Raw genomic sequence first — 23,810 nt, 5'->3', positions numbered from 1 at the left:
ACATAATTATACAGCCACATCACGTAATCTAGTTTTTAGTACCTTAAGCTCTTCCTCTTCCGTGATATATTAAATCAGCTGTGCTTAATTATATCTTGTGATGTCTTTAAAATGTGCTTTTTAATGTACATTCACAACATGATAATTAACAAACGATGTATATAGAGATTGACCGATGGAGTCAAGAAAAAATAAAAAAAACTTACGCCACCACCACTTGGCCACCAGGACTTGTACAACAGTGTTGGATATTTTGACATTTTAACAATACATTGATAACACCACGTGATGTCAATCAGCCAATCACGTAACAATAAAGCTGAAGTTATGTGACCATTGAAATTATAAATTGAGGTCTTCAAGTATGATATTTGAGCATGTGTACAGTTTATCTTTAGGCCTAAAATAATTTTCCTTCAACATAACTTGCAGAAGGTTTAAACTGAACATCACATTCCTCGATTTCCTGGGAAGATGTTTTACCAGTGTCCAATTCGTCCGATATATCATCCCCGTAAAAATATTTTTCAAAACCATAAACACCAATTTAAGATACAGTCATGATTGTCCACTACATGTGTATTTCTATTTTCCACATTTTCCTTTTCAAACATTCGTGTAAAAGATCTGGCAATGTTTGAATTTTCATTTATTTAGCTTTCCTCAGTTTGAGTATACTCACAAAAAAATAATGACATGTAACTTTCAACATTTGACCTAACCTTTCGGGCGGGCGAAGCTTTGCCTTTCACACTTTTTTAAGCTATGAATATCTGGAACTCGATTAACCAATCCAAAATTTACGTAAAATTGTCATGCTAACGATTTACATGTGTGTGCTCTTGTTTTTTACGGCTGGAGTTTCCCTTATCTTCCCAAGCACTTGCACTTTACATAAAATGAGAAAGTAAAGATAAATATATAAGGAAGCTTTTTTACTTCATTCTATTAAATTAAGAATTTCCTTATTGATACTGGTTTGAAACTGCTATCAGATAAGTTGCATAAAAAGTTAAAACCATTCCTTTCATTGATGTTATCCTGAAAATGTGTTATACGAATATAATTTTGGTTTTCGTGATAACTGATTATATAATTTCTTCTACAATTATTGGTAAGACTTTTGTATATATTTTTACGATTTGTATGCATTTTATATATCGCTCAATCTCGTTTAAAGTTTAAATGACTGTGTTTACAGACATACTGACGGTGTTAACCAGTAATGTTACTGACCTTGTAATACCCTTGTATTGTGTATTACATATAAGGCATTTACACATATTTACAAGGAAAACATCGTTGCATGTACATTGATACCACATATCCATGTATTTGTGAGTTTTAATGATATACAATCTGACTGCAAACAAACCAAGTAATTGATGCAACCAGAGAGTACAATTGCAACGTTACGATTGTGCTTCAGAACTAAAAAGAGCAATATGTTATTACAAGTGACATAATGAAGCTTCAATCAGAAAACTGTTCATATTTGGCAAAATACTTATGTGTTTGTGGACAAAGAAATGTCAGGATCAGTGAGCTCAGACAACAGAAAAGAAGCAACTCTCTTCAAAACGGTTGATAGTAAATTGAAATCAGTTGCATGGTGGCTGTTATTTTATTAGTTTTTGAGATGTTTTATGCAATTTCCTTTCCCATGTCGATGCTTTTTTTAAAAATTGAATCGTTTTTAATGTATACTGACATATTTGAAAGATGAGGAAAGACAGACTAAAATTCAAGTAGTTTTTTAATAATAAGATCATATTCAAGAGTTTTGAAAAAGTGATCGCTTCTTATATGTTCAACGCTGCTGAAACATTATGTCAACGTTTATAAACTTCTTAACATGTAAAGCCAAAAAACATCGCCAAATGAAATGGTGTCGCAAATACTAAGCATTCAAAACATGTTTGGAGTAAATAGAAAATGTGTTACTTTTTCCCTTAACTAAATACAGCTGACAAAAAAATAATCGTTTCAATGTGTAATTTAATATGAGCAAGTAAATTTCAGCTAATTGGCTCATGTTATTTGTAAATATATTTTTTTAATTATCTCTGCTTTTACCGAATGTTTGTTATTTCGGTATCCATATTGTCTGGGTCTGAAAATATTTAATCTGAAAAAAACCTCGCACATCACATAAAATTCACGGATAGGTGTCGATTGTAACCTCCATTTTTGCTGGGAAGATTTGTCTCATTCTTACTGCCAAACTCCTAGTGTGTCCTAGAATTAAGGAACTAAACGAAGCATTTTCATTTGTGAAATAACGATGTTCATCAATCTGGAGAATCTTTATTAACTTTAGCGCCAGCGTTTAAAGTTACACTTGTTACTTAATGTTGTTGCTGTATGTGTTGCTGTGTTTGTTGGTAATCACTATTTTGAAATTTCAGTTAATTTTCCTTTCAAAACATTCACATAATATTACTGAAGAATTATGTTCACAACAGATTTCGCTTAGAAGATGTAAACATTGTGAAACGAAACTAATTTTACCATTGAGACACTTGTAATAAACGACTTGTTTGATCAATTCGACATGTGGTTATCTTCCTCAACCATGTATCTGGTCCCCTACTCATATTAGAAAAAAACCACAAAAATGTTTACTTTTCTCATTCTCATTCGTTCAACGAGACCCCCAACATTTGTCTGTGATATGAAAACAACGACTAACAATATATACATTGTTCAAGACAAATAATAACTTTTCAGAATATAACTCATCGAAAAGTAAGAGTGGGGATGCGAAATGCTGATTGAATAAATGATTGTTATCGCTGCCAACTAAAAACCTCGAGTGGCAAACCACGCCATAAACCTTCTTATATACCACTGTACGAATACCTCGTCTATTCTACACAATATCCTTCCGCCAACCGTTTCGCCACTCAAGCAGAAGACTAATCGTCATCTTTTGAAACGAAATCAATTTCATTTTAAATCAGAACATTAACTATCAAAATATTCAGCATCTTTGCAAATAAATTATTTACTGCTATCAATATCATTACATTTATTTATTTTTTTTTATTTTATGCTTTCCGATGAATTATTAATATCTATTTATTAAATAAGAATAATATTTCACTGTTTTAACCTGTGAAAATATCGATTCTGATTTTTGCACTGTTTTGAAATTCCAGCCAGTAATCATTGTTCATATCATGCGCACATGGCTAGGAAACAATTTCAACGACGTCATCTCGGAATTACGGATACGTTTGCATTTAATTTTGCGCGTTTTTCTAAAGAACTAAAACTAAATGTAATTTTGTATCATTTTCAGGCATGTAATTCATATAGAAATTATCTGTTTTAGTGTAAGTTCTCAATATATTTCACCTCGTGGATATAAACATGTAAATATTTCACAAGGTGAACTATATTGCGATCTTACACTGAAACAAACACTTATGCTCTATTTACTAAAGTAAATTTTAGACTTGGAACCCAGATTATTAGTATCCATATTGTCTAGATGGCATAATATTAAAAGTGGAACACCCTTCGTAAATCACACATAATTCATTGATAACCTTTCGATTATTCCCTCCATCTTTGTTGGAAGGATAAAATGTATTATTGTATGACTTTAAAGCCACTTGTACAGCATCTCTTAACCTGTCATTTTTAACTAGCTGTCAGACTCAGTTTGTCAAAGAATTATAACCTGGTGAAGCATATTCATTTGTGTTAAAGGAATTTATTCGTAAATACAGGGATATCAGTCGCAATTGGGCAAGGAGGAAACGACGATGTTTATCATTCTGGAGACTCTGTATCAACTCTACAGCCCACGTTAAAAGGTAAATTCATAAAAAAGTTTATGTTTTAATGCCTCAACAATGTCAAAGGACTTGCGATAAAATTTACTTTGTTATTGCTGGTTACGAGCTTTACTGTTTAATCCTACGTTATTATTACATGGGCGCAAGTAGACCGGTAAATTATCGGGAAGTCTACTTCGAAACATTCCGGTACCCGCAGGTGGCAAGAGTTCCCCGGTATTATATTTAAATATCGGAATGGACAATATGTTACGAATTTGCTCTAATAATTCCAAATGATGGTGATTTCGTTATAACTCGAGTCAATGTGCCACTGTTGTGTTTAACAAATCATGTGTGCTGGAACAATCTGTATAACCGACTTTTACTCATTGACACGAACTCGTCCCTACACTGACGAAAAGTACCCAATTAGGTTTAATTTGCAATGAGACACCTTCTATGCAAGAAGTCGTGTTAAAACGTACGCGGGGTTTATCTTAACATATGCACCAGATACCGTCAGTGCCAAAGAGGGCAATTTACCAGTCAGCGATTCTACCACGGGCCCTATACGGGTGTGAACTATGGACTAATATATCAAAAAATGATATTCAGAGATTAGAGATAACGCATCGGTTTTGGGTTAAACACATGCAAGGATTTCAGAGAAGCAATGCTATAAAATTCGTTGTGTCTACTTTGAATATTACATCAGTCTGTTCAAAAAGGTAGCGAATATAAACATATCAACTTCTCGGACAAATGTGCAGACTACCGTGTCAATACATTTCGTCAACAACAGAAGTATACGCTATATAAAGTTTGATAGCAAAACTACTGGATTTGTGCCAGGCTTTTGCCGATTGTGCCTAAAGTATAATCTAGTCAAGAACATGTTTATAAAGCAATACATGAATACTGGGAAATTTTCCATGAGAGAACGCATAGAAGAAAATTGTAAGTAAAACATGTTACTCATAGTTTGACAAACTGTGGATAATAATCGGGCAATGAAAAAAGTAATTATTTTTGATACTTTTACACCAATATGAGATATTGCAAAAAACAAAACAAACGAAACTTCGATCACCTGTAACAATATCTTAAGTGATTTTTGGACTATTTTTGTCACGTGCTTATTTCAAATTGCATATTTTGTAAATGTTGTAATTAAATGATAGACAATAGTATCAATATGTAATATCATCTGATCAGTGTGTGTGTGTATTTATTTTCATTCATAACCTATATTTAAGATGAAAGCTTTGTCAACTGTCAGGTCAAATTTTCAGTAGTAATATAGAAGCGGCGGTTGTAATAGTCAGTATCCTCAACAACCTAATTAACATATATATTTTTTAAACTTTCTTACTTTTCGTTTCGTCTATGGCAACTAATCTATTTAAGCGTCGTTAACTGTGGATATGGACGAATGTGCCTCTTGGTTGGCGCCGTATTGCTTCAATGATGTATAATTTAGCTGACTTTTCTTTGTTACATCATGAGCAGATTTAAATGTTAAATATTCATCAAATCCATCTGTATTGTATCATAATGTTATATTGATGTTCGTGTTTATTATATCATTGACTTGTGTATATATTTGGTGTACTCATTTGTATAAATTTGAATATCTTTATTTATAAAGGAATTAAAATATATCTATCTAACTTTATCAATTTTTGGATATTTGGTAAATCAGTCCTAAAAATATACATACGTTCAGATGAGACGCAAGTGAGGCTTGTAGATGGGCACACTAATAACGAAGGTCGTGTCGAGGTGTACGCGAATGGACACTGGGGAACAATATGTGATACTTCCTTCGACACAAATAACGCATTGGTTGTGTGTAAAATGCTGAAATTAAATAAGTAAGGAATTTTACTTTATGGATTGAAATATTTTATTTCGTATTTTCGTATGTAAACTTTCGAAGGACTGTGAATGTGTCCATAACGTAAACTTGTATATTGTTCGTTTAAGAACTGATGCCATTGTACGAACGAGTGCTTATTATGGAGAAGGCAATGGTCCAATCTGGTTAGACGATGTTCGCTGCGTTGGAATTGAATCAAACATTAAAGATTGTGGTCATAGAGGATTGGGGGTACATAACTGCGGTCACAATAACGATGTAGGGGTCATGTGTGTGACAGGTAATTGAGTTTGATTTAGTTTTCAAAATATATTTATATGTTTTTTTTATTATTATATCAGCTTAAAATTTTAGTGGCAAAAATGACATCCGTTGAGAGATGATGCAATTTCATAAAAGCACATTTATTAGAACGCTGATATGCCATAATGCCAGTCAGCATTTCGTTTGCAATGGTAATTTGTTCTTTTGGAAGAATGACATGTCTTTTTGAAAAAGAAATCCTCTTTAAAAGAGCATGGTTTAAAGCAATGTGTACTGTAATAATTTGGATTCAAAACCATAACCACATCTTTTGCTCTGAGACATTGTGTTGGTTAATTGTTTTGAATGCTGTTCCTTTGTTTGCTTCATTACACTTAACCTAATTGTATGCTTACATTATGAATTACAATTCCGTTTCAATGAAAGTTGAAGAACATGCCTGCTTAGTGCACTTTAAACAACATGTTTTAAGATGCAAGTAATAGTTTGGCCACTTTTCATTTTTAAACCTCCCATGCTCTTCCTGTACATTCCTGTACATTTATGACGCACCGGTAATTTTGCAGTTTTAGTTAGCATATGTACGTTCCTTCATATTCCAATAACCTGAACTGTTTGATGAAAAGATACAGGGCAAGCGATAGTGCGGCTTGTTGATGGACAGACTGCTTTTGAAGGTCGTGTTGAAATTTTCAAGTATGGACGCTGGGGAACAGTATGCGATGATTTCTTCGACTCGAATAATGCTTTGGTTGTGTGCAATATGCTAAATATGACTGTGTAAGTCATTTTGTACTTTATTGATCAAATACTGATAATTATGTAGTGACTGTTCTTATTGAAGACTTTTGAGTTAACAATTAACGGTTATATATACTATAATATCATATCATATGACACAACGCCAATATTCCAGGACTGGTCATGCGGTAACCCCATATTTTTCTATATTTGATCACCAAATTTATATCGTACCAAAATGGCGTCTATTTTCCGATTCCCATGAATATTCCGGTGAATAAGTGAAACATTCAAACATGTAAACAGGTTGTCGACATGATATAAACGTAGCGATAATAGTAGATGAGCCCATATGGGATATATGGGGCGCAGAAACCATCGTTCTCACCCGATATGGTTTCCTTTGCCCCGTATATCCCATATCGGGTCGACTACTAACCCAGTTACTTAAAACACTATTTGTTCTAGAACTGATCCAATTGTAAAAGCGGGAGGTGTTTATGGAGAAGGCAATGATCCGATCTGGCTGGATGATGTTGTCTGTCTTGGAAATGAATCAAATATTGAAGATTGTGGTCATAGTGGATTTGGGAATAGCAACTGTGACCACTATGAGGATGTAGGAGTTATCTGTGCGTCAGGTACAGTTTGATTAAGGCTTCGGAAGATATTCATGTGACATTTTATCAATGCCTAACATTTTGAAAAGGACAAATTGCACAATGAGATGCATGCCAAAGAAAGTTTAAATCGTTTAGAAGAATGTTGATGCTATGACACTTAAGGGATCGTAGTAACAATTTAATCAGTTATCAATAAAAAAGATATGCATTTCGAAAGATGACGCCATTTATTTGACCACGCTTTAATATTTAGGCAAATTCATTAAGGACGTTTGCTATAGCTGTGTTTGGCCCAAATAGTTTCTATTCGTTATTGATTTGTAGAATAATATGTTTGCATTATTATTATTATATATTTATATTATAACATTGTATTACATAATTAAATTATCTTTCATTTACTGTGATATTATTATTTGTGTATTGTAATAAGTTGTACCCAAAATTATTTCCACGTTCTAAGCAGTGAAACAATGTGTTGGTTTATTTGTTAAAATCATGTTCCTATGTCTGTTTAGTTACTCAATACTTAATTTATGCAAACATTGTTAATTTATCTAACCTTTAATACAAAAAGTGTTCAGTTAAATATCTGCCCATTGCTATTTATACATCTTTTAAAAGTGCTAGTAATAGTTGGCGATATTAAATAATTAGACCTGTCGTAAACTTTATGTTAATGTTGGTTTACCAAGAATCTTGCAACGTTTTATATTAAAATTTGTATGATGAGCCATGTACCAATAACCTGACATGCCTTATGAGCAGATTCAGCGCAAGCGCAAGTGCGACTTGTAGATGGACTGACTAATTCTGAAGGTCGGGTAGAAGTTTATAAGTATGGACTCTGGGGAACAGTATGCAGAGACGACTTCGAATCAAATGATGCATTGGTTGTATGCAATATGCTAAATATTACTGTGTAAGTCATGTTGCATCTTTATTGATAAATACTGGTAATTATTTTGTTGGCGTATTGGATATAATTGTGTTATAAATTGATCATATATATGCTTTTATATTTTTTGTTTAAGACAAGATACCATTGTCTTAACGGGAGGATATTATAAAGAAGGCAAGGGTCCGATCTTGCTAGACGATGTTCATTGTCTTGGAAATGAATCAAACATCGAAGACTGTGCTCATAGAGGATGGGGTCATCACAACTGCCTTCACAATGAGGATGTAGGAGTTATGTGTTTGGAAGGTAGTTGAGTTTAATTTTGGTTTTGCAAGATATGCACAGGACATCTTATTTTAGTATTTACTACTTTCAGTTGCTAGGAATGGTTCTATTATTAAATTTCACAGAGGGTCAAAAATACTTAAAGTAGTTTCGATGCAATGGCACTGAAGCAATTGCCGCAAAAAAACACAATCAGCTATCAACAGCCAGACTATACACTTGAGATATGATACATGCACTTTATGTGTACACGTTTGAGAGATGAGATCATTGATATCGTGGTATAGTTATAAGTATATTGAAGTGACAAGTATGAAAACATAACCACTTACAACGACGGTAAGAAATGAGTTGGTAAATTGATTTCAATGCTGTAGCAAATACTGCTCACTTACAATATATTTCATGTTAATGCCTGCATTGTAAATTAGAACGTTCGACAAACATAAACAGTTGGCTACAGCAACTGCTAAATGCTCTATTAACAACGGTTTTTGAAAGTTCTAGAAATTGTTTAACAGCATATTTTGTTTAAACTTGTCATTCATTCTTTGTGAGTTTATCATATACTGATTAAGCTGCAAGGTTTTATATAACATATATACGATGCGTCATATACCAATAATCTGACATGTTTAATTTTAAAAAAAAGATTCAGGACAAGCGAAAGTGCGACTTGTTGATGGACTTACTAATTTTGAAGGCCGTGTTGAAGTTTACAAATATGAACGCTGGGGAACAGTATGCAGTGACTTCTTCGACTCAAATGGTGCAAGGGTTTTATGCAAAATGCTGAATATGAATGTGTAAGCCACTTTAAACTTTATTGATAAATACTATTAATGTGCGTTTTTAAAAGAATTGTGTCAATAATTTATGGTCATATATAATCAAATGTTATTTGTTTAATACTTGATGCCACTGTAAACACGGGATGTAGAAATCGAGTATTACTTAAGTTTTATCATAGTGTTAGTGTGCACATTTACAATAAGTGCATTTATAACTTACGGCAATACGTTATTTATATTTATTGTTAAAGAACTGATGGCATTGTAAAAGCGGGAGCCTATTATGGACAAGGCAATGGTCAAATCTGGCTAGACGATGTTAATTGCCTTGGAAATGAATCAAACATCGAAGACTGTGCTCATGGAGGATGGGGTCATCACAACTGCCTTCACAATAAGGATGTAGGAGTTATGTGTGTGACAGGTAATTGAGCTGGATTTTCACACAGCTTTTTATTCCAACACCTAATTTATTTAGTGGCAAAAACTGCTCAAAAGTTTGCACGCCTGAGGGTGTTTAAAATTATTAGAATGGTGTTGAAACAATGACATTTGATGAACCGCATCGAAAACGTTAACTACTATCAAAAGGTAGAATATACATTAGAAATATAAAGAATGCATGCATATCTTTGTTAACGTTTGAAATATTTCATTAATGCACAAATGTTATAACTATAAAGCGTCCAAATGCCTGGCATTATCCTACAAGTTTCGTTTCGTAATTAATCATGTCAATTAAAATACATTTGCTATGTTTGCATTGCAGTAGATAATTATTCTTCAAATAAGCCTAATATTGTTTTATGTGTATTTAAGTATTTGGATGCACAATCCAAACCACGTTTTATGCAGTGAAAAAATGTTTTGGTTAATCAATTTTAATACTGTACCTTTATAGGCTACAATACAAAAGTCTGCATTTTTATGTCTGCATTGTTAACGGAAACAATGAATGAAAGAAAACATAAGGAGTTAAGGAAATTAAACGAACTGTTCAATGCTATTAAACAATAGTTTCTGATACATACTAAAAGTAATTGTGTGGCTTCATTTCATTTTAAGACCTGTCAAGAACATACTGCAAATTTATACTTCACTTGGAATTTAGCAAGCTTTTATATATTCACATACGTACGATACCTCATATGCCAATAACACCATCTGCTGTATGAACAGATTCAGGGCAAGCGGAAGTGCGGCTTGTTGATGGACCGACGTATCTTGAAGGCCGTGTTGAAGTTTACAAGTATGGACACTGGGGAACAGTATGCAGAAACGATTTTGACTCAAATGATGCATTGGTTGTATGCAATATGCTCAATATTACTATGTAAGTCATTTCAGTCTTTATTGATAAATACTGGTAATTATTTTGTGGGCGTATTGGAAAACGTGTGTTATTAAATAATGGTCACATAAATTTGTGTATTATTTGTTAAAGAGATGATGCGACTGTAAAAATGGGAAGTCATTACGGAAAAGGCATTGGTCCAATCTGGCTAGACGATGTTCATTGCGTTGGAAATGAATCAAACATTGAAGACTGTGCTCATAGGGGATGGGGCCATCACAACTGCCTTCATAATGAGGATGTAGGAGTTCAGTGTGTGACAGGTACCTGAGTTGGATTCTGGTTTCAAAAGATGTTTACAAGATATCTTTTTTATAATCTTATAATTTCAGTAGCAATAGATGGCTCTTCATACTATGATTATAATTTACTTTGGAATAAGTGTGAGAGATGAGTGAATGAATGCATAATTGTTATGACTGTTTTAGTACAAATGCATCGCACAATCATAATCATAATTTGTTGATTGTATTTTGAAAATATTTATAGGTTTAAAAATAACGATAAAAAACAATTCCCGTACAGGACACTAACGTGTTATTCTATGTTCTGTAACTTTTTTGTTTCATATCAAATACCTCATTGTAAAAACTCACCTGTTGAAAATGTATATTTCTTGAATGAAATAAGTAAAAATCACTTTCCTTGACAACGGAAATAGTTTTCTAGTACACGTATTTTGTAGGTTGGCAATTTAGATTTTCCAGCTATGTCTTTGCTCAGAGTTATGAATAAGCCAATTGACATTTTCAAACAAGATGCTGGACAACATTGATATTATATACACTTATCCGATCTGTCGATACACAACATGTCGTATGTCTAGGGTACGCATTCAAACATCATCTTCAACTCAAAAAATATATTTCATAAAGGCTTACATATTAATAACTGCGTAATCAGAATGCCGTCATTAGCATATATATATTAACTCAAGTTCAAACAAAGGCAAGAACAAACAATTTTCTTATTACTCTTTGACTGATATAGTAATACATATGGACGGAGAGACGGAATGACAGACAGACGGATAGACAGACGGACGGACGAATTGACGGACGGATGGACGGACGTTGGGCGGAGGTGCGGGCGTTGGGCAAACGGCCGTTCATCGGGCGGGCCGGCAGGCCGGCAGGCATGCAGGTCGACAGTTATTCAGACAGACAAACAGACACAAGACAGATAGATAGTTGCCAAAAGTTGGCGAAATGGCATGGTTTCGTATTTGTTTATAAACACCAATTCGCGTTTCGCCCTTTTGCACGCCAACGCGAACACGAGATAACGAGAACGACAGCAATTTGTCGCCTTTTTGCTCTTACCCAACAGGCCACTGAAGTGGGATACATGTAAAATATAAGTGCTAAATTAAAACATGATGGTGTATATGTGTTTCAATATACTCTTGTAAAATACAATGTCATATACATAGACAATTTCAATCATAAAATATCGAAAATGTTCCTGTTTGAAGCACATATTCAATATTTATGCAAAAAGCTACAGAAACAAGCTCAGTAGCAAAACGTTTAAACATAAAACCGGTTTAGTGGCACGGGGCAAACGCCTAATTTGACACAGAACAAATAAAACACAGATATGTTAGATATAAAATATTATATACATAATACTCACGGCCCGAAATGAATGTGTCTGTTAAATCGACTGCAATGCAATTATAGTGTGTGTGTTTTAATTATTATACACAACTACCAACACAGTACAGAACAGTATTTGTATTGATGACGTTATCATTCGTTAAAGTATTTAAGCGAATTTTCAGGAAAAATTTCAAGGTCATGCGCCGCATCCATCGAACAAGACAGAGAATGGCCAGCAGTTCTTGACGGACAGATATCTCTAAAGGGATGCGGTGAGGGGTACCGAGGTAAAGATTTGATCCTGCGTATAAAATATGGAAATATCTTTTAGTTTATACAGATTGATTTGAGCACGATTGTTGAGAGAGCTATACACTTATCAATTCTGTTGTATAAAGCTGTGGCATTATGCGAAACTATGGTTGGTCGAAATACGACATGCGGCAAGGCGAATATACGAAATAATAATACGTCATATTTTTGCCCCGAATATTTTTGCGCAAAAATTTGCAGACAAAAAATACTGCTTCATTTTCAAACATGTTAAGTTGTTAACTTTCCCAAAGCAAGAAATTCCCTCATAAAACAAGAGCATAAACATATTGCTTAATTGGATTCAGGGGAAGCTTGAAGCCAACAAAGCTTGCTCAATCGTTTGTACATGTCTAATGAAAATTAAAAAAAGAAATACGTCATCTGATAGAAACATTTCAACCCTCAACTTGGCCTATTTCCGTAATTTTGCGGCGAAAATACGAAATGACAGAAGTAACTCACAATAAAAACCAATAATGTTGTGTCGTAAGTAATTTCACAAGTATGTCTGAAAATATATTATTATTTGTCAATGAATACTTAGACATTTGTTTTAGGCGATGTTTATCGTCGTTGTCAAAATGGCAATTATTTGAGCCCCGTTAACAATTGTACAAAGATCGCCATACAGGATTTACACGTTCAGGTACATGATATTAGTATTCATAGAATTTCAATTTTGTAGCGACATTGTCTTTAATTTTCATTTGCCCTTCTTATTTTCATTTTAAATCCTAGAAAATGGCTCCAAAATTTAAGATAAATGTATTAAATTTCGTTTGTGAGTAACTTTAAAATGTTTTTTTACACACAAACATTAAGTTCGTACATTTATAAAGTCGAATAATAAAATGAGATTTGAAAAAAAAGATTATTTATATATTTCTCTTTATTTCAAAAAGTAAATGAAATAAATATAATGATAAATTGTTAATAAATCTTGATCTGTTTAAGGCATCTTTTGTTCAATATTAAACATTATTTTAGAAGACTAAATAATTGAAAGGCACCCCCAAACACAAATTTCAAATAAATTAGATCATGCACATAGTTGGCAAAACAAACACACTTTTGTGTCTAAGCCTATTTAGTGAAGACGTAATATACACACGAATCTTGCAGTACTTATATGTCCGAATAAGCTGATTGTACTGTGGAAACTTTCAATTTGTAGGTGTTTAATGGTTCCCTGAATTCCACAGAGGCTTTGTCGAGGTTAAAACAGGAAACAAATATCTTGACGACAGATAGTAAGCACTTGCCAACAGCGGGCGATCTACAGAATGTAAACCAAATCCTTGATAAAGTCATTGACGACATCGAAATCAATTCTGTCACAATCGTGAACGACACTGACGTATGTGTGCTTTATTGCCAGCTACGTATCCTCCCTTGTAAACATCTGTATTATCTATATACAACTACGAAACTGTGAGTTTATTTCGGTTAAAGCTTAAGACATATATGTAGAATTTCGTTTCAGAGTTTCTTCGAAGTTGCGAATAATTTATTGGATGGAAATTCGACATCGTCATGGAAAAGTTTGATTAATGACGTACGTATGTTTTTGTTTCTGTGATTGTCCGAACATGTATCAGATAAAAATGATTTTGCTTCGATTACATGAAGTCATACACACAAACTAGCTTCCCTCATCACGTCTTTGTTTTATGACTTTTGTCTGAAAAAACCGAAAAAGATAAGGAACTAGTTTACAAAACAAAGATCGACTAAGTGATTAGCAAGACCTCCTTTTTAATATTATATACGTATGCTAACTCATTAAGTTTCATAATACCTTCATATTGCTTAGTTAAGTAAGACATTATTATAACCAGTTTTGTATTAAACTTACTTTATTCAGCTTAGAAACAAATGCAGTGTCAAAACGTGTCTCGGTGTTATTTAAACCAGTAATATACATATTCTCAAAGGGTTATTTGTACTGCGTAATGATCCTGAATTTCATACTTGAATCTTATAAATGTTTACAGATTCACAATTTAGTCGAATACAACCGCCTGGATTAAAACACAGTACCAATATTCCTCTTTCATTGCATTCAAATTGATGTATTTTCGAACGAAGAAAACTCAGTTTTCAAAAAGATAAAAAATTACACAAAAGTATTCATGTGATTTTAGATAAACCTTCATAAACATGTTTTTTTTATGTATATCTTCACATAAAAGTAGCAGAATTTACTTTCAAATGCCTCTGCTTTACATCTACTTTTTTCCAACCCCATAACAAGCCAACTTTTGTTTTATTTTATGACAGTAAACCTGTAAGGATAGCATGTACCTGGTGCAGGGTTCGAACTAATGACCGTTTGTTTCATGACTTGGTGCGATGCAGACTGAGCAACTTCTATTCTTGTTCATCAAATCGAAAATTACAATAGTTAAACCATGCCGCACCATTTCACTGACTCTTGTCAAGCATGTACTTAACAAAGATATTTACTAGGTCTTTACTACAAGAACGATGTAAACGATTTATAAGCCGACCCTACCGTGGATGATCGTTTGCTTTGAGATTTTTCCGCTTTAATAAATCATGGCCGAAACATTGTGTACATAAATAATAATATTTTTTATTGTCAATTCGCTTTTTATATTTCAATGTAACGTAACGCTTTTGTTTGATTTTTTCTTAACAACAGAAGGGAGTTGGTGCCGACTCGGTAATAAATACAATCGACCGGTTTATTACGAAAGTTGTGAACACGTCTGTTACGGTTTTGAACAAGACTTTCGAAAAGCCAAACTTGTGTAAGATGTTTGCTTAGTATTAAGAGATGGTGTAATTTTAAAACAAAACATAAGCATGTCCTTGTTTTCCTCCCGATCAAAATAATGAACCTGTCACCGATACACGTTTCCATATTTTACTCAAGAGAATAATGTAACAATAACGAGCTTGCATATTCATAACTATGTTACTAAGTAACTAATCAGATTATTCCTGAGTTTGTTTATATCGTAGTGTTTATAATTGATTTTTTTTAAGTACTTAGTTTGTTCCTGTACTTTTCATTGCATTATTAAATGTTACTACTTGTATGATTGTTACATCATGTAGTTTATTACTTTAAGTGATAGAAATTGGACAAGTAGACAGGTGTGACAATATAATGTTTCCGTCTACTGCCGCTAACACTAAACAAGCCAAGGACAGAATGGGTGATCAGATCGTCGTTGGCTGTGGAACAGGTAACCAACCTTTTTTGGTTTCAGTACATACTTAGACGCAACTGTTTGTTTGATTGTAGTAAAAATATTGTTTATTTTATTAACGTACCTAAATTCTGAAAAATTCCTTTTTTGACATAGAGATTGGAAAAAAAGTATTTAGCGGCAGCTTGTTTAAAAACATGTCGGGAATGTTGCCTTCAACTACCGATATCGACTCGTAAGTGCAATAACCTTTTTATATGCGTTTCAGAAGCATACAATATAAGTAAAACGATGTAGCTATAAAAAACGAACGGCGAAATATAGCTTCATTTGCATAATAGTTTTGCAACTTTCCTGCTCTGCAATGAACGACTAAGATCTTTGACTTAAGTATAAAGATTTCTTACTTATTTTGATTGCCAGGTTGGACAGTTCAATCAACGGGCCGGTTTTGGCCTTTAGTTTTTACGGACATGAACTCAGAAAAGAGGACGTCATGCTAACCTTCCATGTCTTTGATGTATGTAACAGTTCGAATTCATATATCAATTTTTGATATAACTATATATATTTTATATATGTTATATGCCTATGTTGTCTGATGGCGTTGTGTATCTTGTTGAATCTTTGTTGACATTTCATCATAATTCTTTATAGTACATGGATCGTTTTTTGTTTTAAGTAGAATTTGAGTCTTAGTTTATTTCACTGACTTAGCCATGGCGCTTTCGCAAATAAAATGATACGATATAAGGTTACTTCTAATGTGTCAGTTCAATCGCTCGTTTAGTGTTTTTGTGTCTTTAAACATGACGTTGGTCGTATTAATAGACAATAATATGTGTTATAATCAATATAGTCGTTATATCAATTCAGTCGTTATTGGAGAATATAAAATCTAAGGTTTATAATGTGATGATCGATTCAAATTTGCATGAACATAACTTGATGTACTTATTGCGCATTTTGTTTCAGAGAAAATTAAGGAAGCCTGCATGTTCCTTTTGGGACACAAATCAAAGGTTTATTTTAAAACATTTGCTTTTACTTAAATTCGATGAAATATTTTCTTTTGGGTACAAATAATTTTAGTAAACAATCTTAGAGCACACAATATATAAGAAAAATGTATGTTTCCTCTACACAAATAATAAATCTTCAACAAACTAAATAATTATATTAATATTCCATTTTACAATCATGTATCAAAAAAGCAATAGTTAACAACCTATCCGTTCTGTTTCGTTTGTAGCGAGAAAGGCCACTGGTCCACAAACGGATGCACTTTGAAACACTTTGACACCAAAAAGGGAACCGTGTCCTGTCATTGTGACCACCTTACAAACTTTGCTGTTCTTATGAGCCCTGCCATTACCACTGAGACGGTTTTTGATTTAATTTGTATTTTAGTTTGAGATGATTTCCATAGCACTGTTGTGAAGATGTGTTATCACAACTAGCAGTAAAACCTGTATATTTTTGCGCAACTTAGTTGTCCTTGCATTATCAAACGAACGTTTATTTGAACCTACTGACCATATATAAGAGTTTAAATATATTTTATTTGCGTATTTCCTTCCGACTGTATGAAAATCCTTTTAATACTTAGGAAACTATTCATCATCGCCGCCTTGGAGTTTTATCAATCGTGGGATGCAGTATATCTATAATTGGTTTGGTTCTTACCATTACAACCTATGTGTGCTTCTGGAGGTTAGTTTTATTTTTATATAAACAAACTACTTGAGTTCTTTGATCGATAGATGAGTCAATGCTGAGTACATGATACAGATTGACGACAAGAAAATACAAGCGAAATACTTCAAAAACATCATAATAAATTCTTACGACAAAGAGGCACAATTTCTTATAAAAGATCAAACAGATATCATAATCGTTCCAGGGCTGTACGTTCGAATAGGTCAGTTTTGCTTCTCAACCTGTGTACGGTTCTAGTTCTGGCTTACGTCCTGTTTCTTGCAGGAGTGAACTTCACTTCGCATCATGTAAATGCACTAATGTTTATTTATTTTTTCGAAAAAACCCATTCCATTTCATTTTAAAAATGCCAGTGCAAATGATTTGAACAAATGATCCGTACATGATATTCGTACAAGTAATATTTACGTATATATACAATTTTTAAGAACACGTTTTGAACGCGTGTTTTCCTTACTGAAATTATATAGAAAGAAATCAATTATTCGTTGCTGTATATGTTGTGTGTGTATATATCTTACAGGCCGTGTGCACGTCCATTGCTGTTCTGCTCCATTACATATTTTTGGCTGCCTTTTTCTTGATGCTATCGGAAGGATGTATTATTGCACAAATGGTGCTCAGACCCCTTGACAAAAGAAACATTTTAAAAATATTGCTTGGAATTTCTTACGGTATTTTATTACGTAAAATAAACAGTCATACAAAGACATTTGGTACGCAGTATAGTAAACTATCAGAAAACATATTAACACACACACTTATTTTTTACCCCCCAAAAGAAGTAATTTGGTAAAAGTATTAAGCCATGATATTGATTGAATTGTTATGCTTGTGATCATAATATATTTATTATAATGATATCGTTTTAAACAGTGGCGTATTTCGGAAAGAATATGTAAATACATGTTACAAGAATTTAAATTCAGAGGCAGGCTATTAAAATAGTTTTGAGCTTGCATCTAATATTCAACTTAAGTTTTATAGTCATACATTATTGACTTCATTCACTCTGTTTGACAGTTATTAATAACAAGTTCATCGTTCTTAGATCCAATTAAAACCAATATTGAATACCAGTCCTGTATTTAATTGTAATAAAGTTTAAACGATAACAATAGTATTAATTTGTTCAAGTGAACAAACTACATTTTAGCGAACCCCTTTTGGTCGAAGTTTTGAATAAAAACCTAATCATAATTGCCGTAAATTGATATAACCTTATATTTGGTTGGTTAGGAGACATCAATATTTCACCTATTGAGGTGCTAAATATTTTCAGAACTTCCCCTGGTCGTTGTGGTCATTTCTGCTACATTATCTAAACTGAAAGGTTATGGAAATGACAAATTGTAAGTAAAACATTGCGAGAAAAAAGTATAAAATCCCGTTAAACAAATCACGCTCATGTGTTGCTACTTATATTTCGTTGATTTAAATTCCAAGAATGCAGCATTTTGATGTGAATCTTTTTTTCTAGCTGTTGGCTTAGCATTGACTCGGGACTTTTCTGGGCTTTTGCAGGACCGGCATTGACAATTATTTTTGTAAGTAACTTCCTTATTCGGCTTTTGAAAACATACTTGATTTTATTGTTAAATCTTAAAACTTAAGATATGATAATCAACACTCTCTCGAAGCTCTTATTGTTGCGGAAGCAGTTAAATAAACATTTAAGTGGATAAGTTCTCATGTTTCTAACGTATTATACTAGTTCTTGGTATCGGTAATATTTACACGTTTATGATGTTGCTGCATTTGTGTTTGAAGTTGTTAGTCATTTTTTTCTTGTTGGTGATGGATGTGTTGTTGATTTTATTCTTGTTACTAAGGGTGATGTTTCTTTTTTGTTAAAGACGAACACCATCATCACGGTCGCTGTCATCAAAAGGTTGTTTGGGACTTCCGCTATGTCAAAACGAGGAGATGCTGACAAGATCAAGAAAGTTTCTTTTCTCTATCGCTGACTTACTTTTATGATATAAGCATCTCTTAAAACACCTATTTTCTCAGCAAATTCAAAAGACTATGATTAATCATCATACATAGAGAAAATTGACGATACTTTGCCTTATATACCAGAATACAAATGCAAATTTCTTAGATCGAATACATCTGTTAACGGCCCTTACGATTGATATAATGTTAGTTTATGCTGGATATCTCAGGTGGGTAAAATGTCACATCTACAAAGAAGCTTCATGTTAATTTCGAACACTTTACAACCGGAGAAGAGATATTTTCTCATACTTTTGCCATAGAACAGAAGTATGACCGCATATATACTGGATGTACGTGAGCACTGGCTTACGAAAACATATCTTATATTTTGAGTGTGATTAAATAGAATGTTAAAACTGACTCAACCTTTGGCCGTCCCTTTTCTCAATTGAGCTACTGGATATATGTTTGCATACGCCCTAACGCGGTCATCCTGAAGTGGTGTGTTGAATATTGGTGTAATTCGGTGAATATGTCAAGCTCATGTGTTGCTCTGGTAATTTTATTTGTTTCTATTTAAATGCGAATGCTAATTATATACTAATGGGTTGCCAACTGGATTTGATCAGTTAAATTGCAACACATATATCACGGAAAACATTATACTAAGTAATGAAAAACATGCATACCATAGAATAGCTGTATACTCAATTTAAAAGCACATATTATTTGAGATGGCGGTCTCCACCAACTATAATAAATAAGCTTAAATTATCGTTATTCTATGTTTTGATATGTCACAGGACCGGGCTACGGAGCGTGTGTATCTTGTTGCCAGTGTTCGGGATCACGTGGCTGTTCGGAGTGTTTGCTGTCAACAAAGATACTGTCGTTTTCCAGTACCTCTTTGTCATTTTCAACAGTATTCAGGTACACGTTCAATGTTTTGCACGTGCACGTACAACAGCCTGCATGTAGACGTAAAACAATAAACAGATACGCGTACAAATGCCTTTTTGTACACGAACAACAACCTGAATATGCACGTATAACAGCCTTTAAGTAAATCTACAACATTGCCAAGGTACACGTTCAAAATTATGCAGGTACATGTACAATATATATTTTATAATTTGTATACTATTGTGTATGTATACGTGTATCAGTCTTAATGTGCATTCAGGTATACTGTATGTGTACGTACACCATCATAAGGCCCATTTACAAGATAATGCAGTTGCACGTACATCACAATGCATGTGTACTTACATCATATTGCAGGTGCATTTACAATATAATGCAAATTCACGTACAACATAATGCAGCTACATGTACAAGATAAAGAATGTGGATGTAAAACGTAATACAGGTGTACTAACAACATAATGCAGGTGTACGTACAACATAATGCATGTGTACTTACAACATAATGCATGTGTACGTACAACATAATGCATGTGTACGTACAACATAATGCATGTGCACGTACAACATAATATAGGTGTACGTACAACATAATGCATGTGTACGTACAACATAATGCATGCGCACGTACAACATAATACATGTGCACGTACAACATATGCAGGTGTACGTACAGTATAAAGAATGTGTACGTACAACATAATGCAGGTGTACTTACAACATAATACATGTGTACGTACAACATAATGCAGGTACACGTACAACATAATACAGGTGTACGTACAACATAATGCATGTGTACGTACAACATAATACATGTGTACGTACATAATTCAAGTTTACGTACAACATAATGCAAGTACACGAACAAAATATAATGCAGGTGCACGTACATCAGAATTAATATGCATGTACAATTTAATACGGGGACAAATACAAGATAATACAGGTGCAGGTACACTATAGTGTAGTTGCACGTTCGATATGATGCAGGTTTATTTGCAAAAGTATAAATGTTGTCGTTTTACGAAACATTGTTCATTTCCACACTACATTTATTTGTCACATTTTGTTATTTTGCTTCACATTGCACAGATACAACAACAATACAAATACACAAACACATGTCATTTAATACTCGTATATGAAACAAATAACTATGTGTATATTTTCAGGGGGTCCTTATCTTCATCGTTCAGTGCATAATGGATCGGAAGGTATTATTGCGCTCTTTGTTTTTTCAAACAAAGCAGTGTTCACTTAAAGTGCAGAGCTTGTTTATTATTTTTTTCTAGTGGTTCAATTCCATCTAATGCACGTTTGCATAATTCGGTGATCGCACTGTCAATGGAATAATTACACCATGTTTGTCTGTTTGTTTTCCAACGTAGGTGCAGGAGGCGTTCAGAGCAAGGCGACCCAGATGGCTTGAACCAGAGGTATCGACCACTGCAATCGAAATGAAAACGGTACTAATTGATTTTGTTATAGTTGGAAACCGTATCCTTATCTTTTGTTTACGATGCTGGGTTATTTCTAACATATAGTTTAAGTATTATTACTCGGATATTTTTATTTTAGTAAAACAAGGATGTAATATAAAAAAAAATAGTACAATCACCAAGAAGCCATTTTTTTCTCTTACATTTAAGAAAAAGGCTATTGACCGAAAACTTTTTAAAAGTGAACTAGAGCAATTTAAAGAATCTTAATAATAATTATTTATTGCTGTGTTTTGTTCTTTGCTTTTTATGCTAGTTTGCGAAATAACATTTCAGTTTTATCCAGTAGATCGAATGTGTAAAGAAAATAGCAAAATACATGATCTGACATATGTTCGTGTGTTAATACTCAACCTACCGAAGTGCTGTTAAAACAAATGGGTTAAAATTGATACTAATGCTGTCATTGTAAGTCCATCTTAGGCCAGAACAAAATTGAAACGATGCATTGGTGTCTAAATGTTCGGGCTATGTAATAATTCAAACATATTTGAAAAGCTGTAAAATGATCTAAACGTCTTAGATTTAATCGTACTTATTGAAGGCTGATTTTATTGACTCATTTATAGGTTATAATCTAAATATAAATTTGATAAATAATGCATGTGTGTTTCCAGAAATCCTCGGCTGTAGGAAAATCAAGCGTGATGTCCAACGAATCAACTGCATAACTGACGAATATGCAGTCTACATGTATGTCGAAAAAGTCGAATCTGAAAATGCTATAGTTGACATTATACATTTGTCCATTAATTGATCAGAAGTAAATGTATTCGGTCCGTCTGGGGTTAGAATGAATGAACCTCATTGGAATGATCCTTTAATTGAAATATACATCCTCTTAAATCAATAAAGGTTGCTGCAATAAGAACACTTTTCTTGACGAATTCAAACACACATTAAGTTAAATATTAGTTAAATGCTTCCTTCTTACTGATTTGGTTAATAATTAAGAAATTACAGGTCACGATTTGACTTGATTTTGTTGAGTAAGTTATAAGAAGCATATTTTTAATTAATAAATGCTTAAGAAATGTCGATAATAATGGAGCCAAATGAACGGTAATTACTTTGAATTATCATTTAACATTTTATCATAATACTTCAACTAATATTTTTGTATGCTTAATTGTTATAATCTATTGTATGCAATTGATTTTTTTTCTGTACGCCAAGTCAGTACCTAGTCAACAGCTAAGTATTGCGTATTTAGTGTCATTTATTATTTCATTGTCTGAACATCGTTTGTACCCTAATCGTTTGCAAACCAGGCTTGTTAAGGGCGAAACAATGAGATGAACATTCTACACCGATTACATTGATGACTATATTTAGATGTTATGTTTATCATTTTTGGCTTATTGCTTGTTTGCTACATGAATTTTCCAGTCAGTCCGATCTACTTCACCAGAGTGTTTGAAGATTAAAAAGGGATAAAAACTGATTTTTTTTCTTTGTCAAAACGAAAGCAAGTGCAATAAAAGTTCATCAAAGTTTCACTATTGCAATGATTTATGGTTAGTTTTGTTTCTGTACCAAAACACTTTGTCTTAAGACATACGTTTTCATTTATTTGATCGATCTGAAATCATTATTTTGATATAATTCTATGGCGTGTAGCCATTCATTTAATGAAACAACAAAAATGTGTTCTTATCAAAAAGATTGTCTAGCATGTAAATTTGCATTTATGTTCCCAAACTATGTTAATGATGATTTACTTTTATTTTCTATGAAATATTCGCTTGTTTGTTCAATAATAAAAAAAAATTACATTCCCGAACTTATATAGATTGCGGTATGATTTATTTGCTGATGTTGTTTTGTACTATTGTGTCGAGTTCATCTTTATGTCCATTAGAGTTTCACAATTGTTTACTGGTTCAAACGTATACCATTACATTACCAATTCTAACTAACACTGTTTTATTCGTAAATTGTTTTCTAAAAATCAGATCGATAACGGCACAGGCCACATATTTTAATCTTATTACATTTGCACT

At 33.1% G+C, this 23,810-nt stretch overlaps 1 protein-coding gene across 3 annotated transcripts; it reads left to right on the top strand.

Moving 5' to 3' along the window:
- The first annotated feature begins 977 nt into the window (after positions 1-977).
- On the top strand, positions 978-23,582 carry LOC128227228 (deleted in malignant brain tumors 1 protein-like). 3 transcript variants are annotated; one of them, XM_052937534.1, is made up of 32 exons: positions 978-1,114; positions 3,738-3,824; positions 5,515-5,662; positions 5,775-5,947; positions 6,558-6,711; positions 7,141-7,313; positions 8,064-8,217; positions 8,330-8,502; positions 9,134-9,287; positions 9,524-9,696; positions 10,452-10,605; positions 10,717-10,889; positions 12,410-12,514; positions 13,100-13,188; positions 13,717-13,899; positions 14,026-14,097; positions 15,208-15,316; positions 15,641-15,757; positions 15,878-15,956; positions 16,145-16,241; positions 16,697-16,743; positions 16,974-17,106; positions 17,331-17,434; positions 17,625-17,727; positions 17,964-18,114; positions 18,723-18,792; positions 18,921-18,987; positions 19,297-19,384; positions 20,187-20,311; positions 21,481-21,522; positions 21,697-21,774; positions 22,425-23,582. In XM_052937534.1, the coding sequence occupies exons 1-32, from the start codon at positions 1,048-1,050 to the stop codon at positions 22,476-22,478; spliced, it is 3,696 nt and encodes a 1,231-aa protein (XP_052793494.1). In that variant the 5' UTR covers positions 978-1,047; the 3' UTR covers positions 22,479-23,582. The 3 variants fall into 3 exon arrangements, 2 of the variants coding, with proteins under 2 accessions (XP_052793494.1, XP_052793495.1); XM_052937535.1 differs by lacking the exons at positions 978-1,114; positions 3,738-3,824 and adding an exon at positions 4,651-4,745; XR_008259783.1 differs by lacking the exons at positions 17,625-17,727; positions 18,921-18,987; positions 19,297-19,384; ... (2 more) ...; positions 21,697-21,774; positions 22,425-23,582.
- Positions 23,583-23,810: the final 228 nt, after the last annotated feature.

The sequence above is a fragment of the Mya arenaria genome, chromosome 3, assembly GCF_026914265.1.
Source record: "Mya arenaria isolate MELC-2E11 chromosome 3, ASM2691426v1".
Taxonomy (NCBI): Eukaryota; Metazoa; Mollusca; class Bivalvia; order Myida; family Myidae; genus Mya; species Mya arenaria.
Note: the sequence above shows the minus strand (reverse complement) of the source record. Positions and strands in the feature narration are given on the sequence as shown.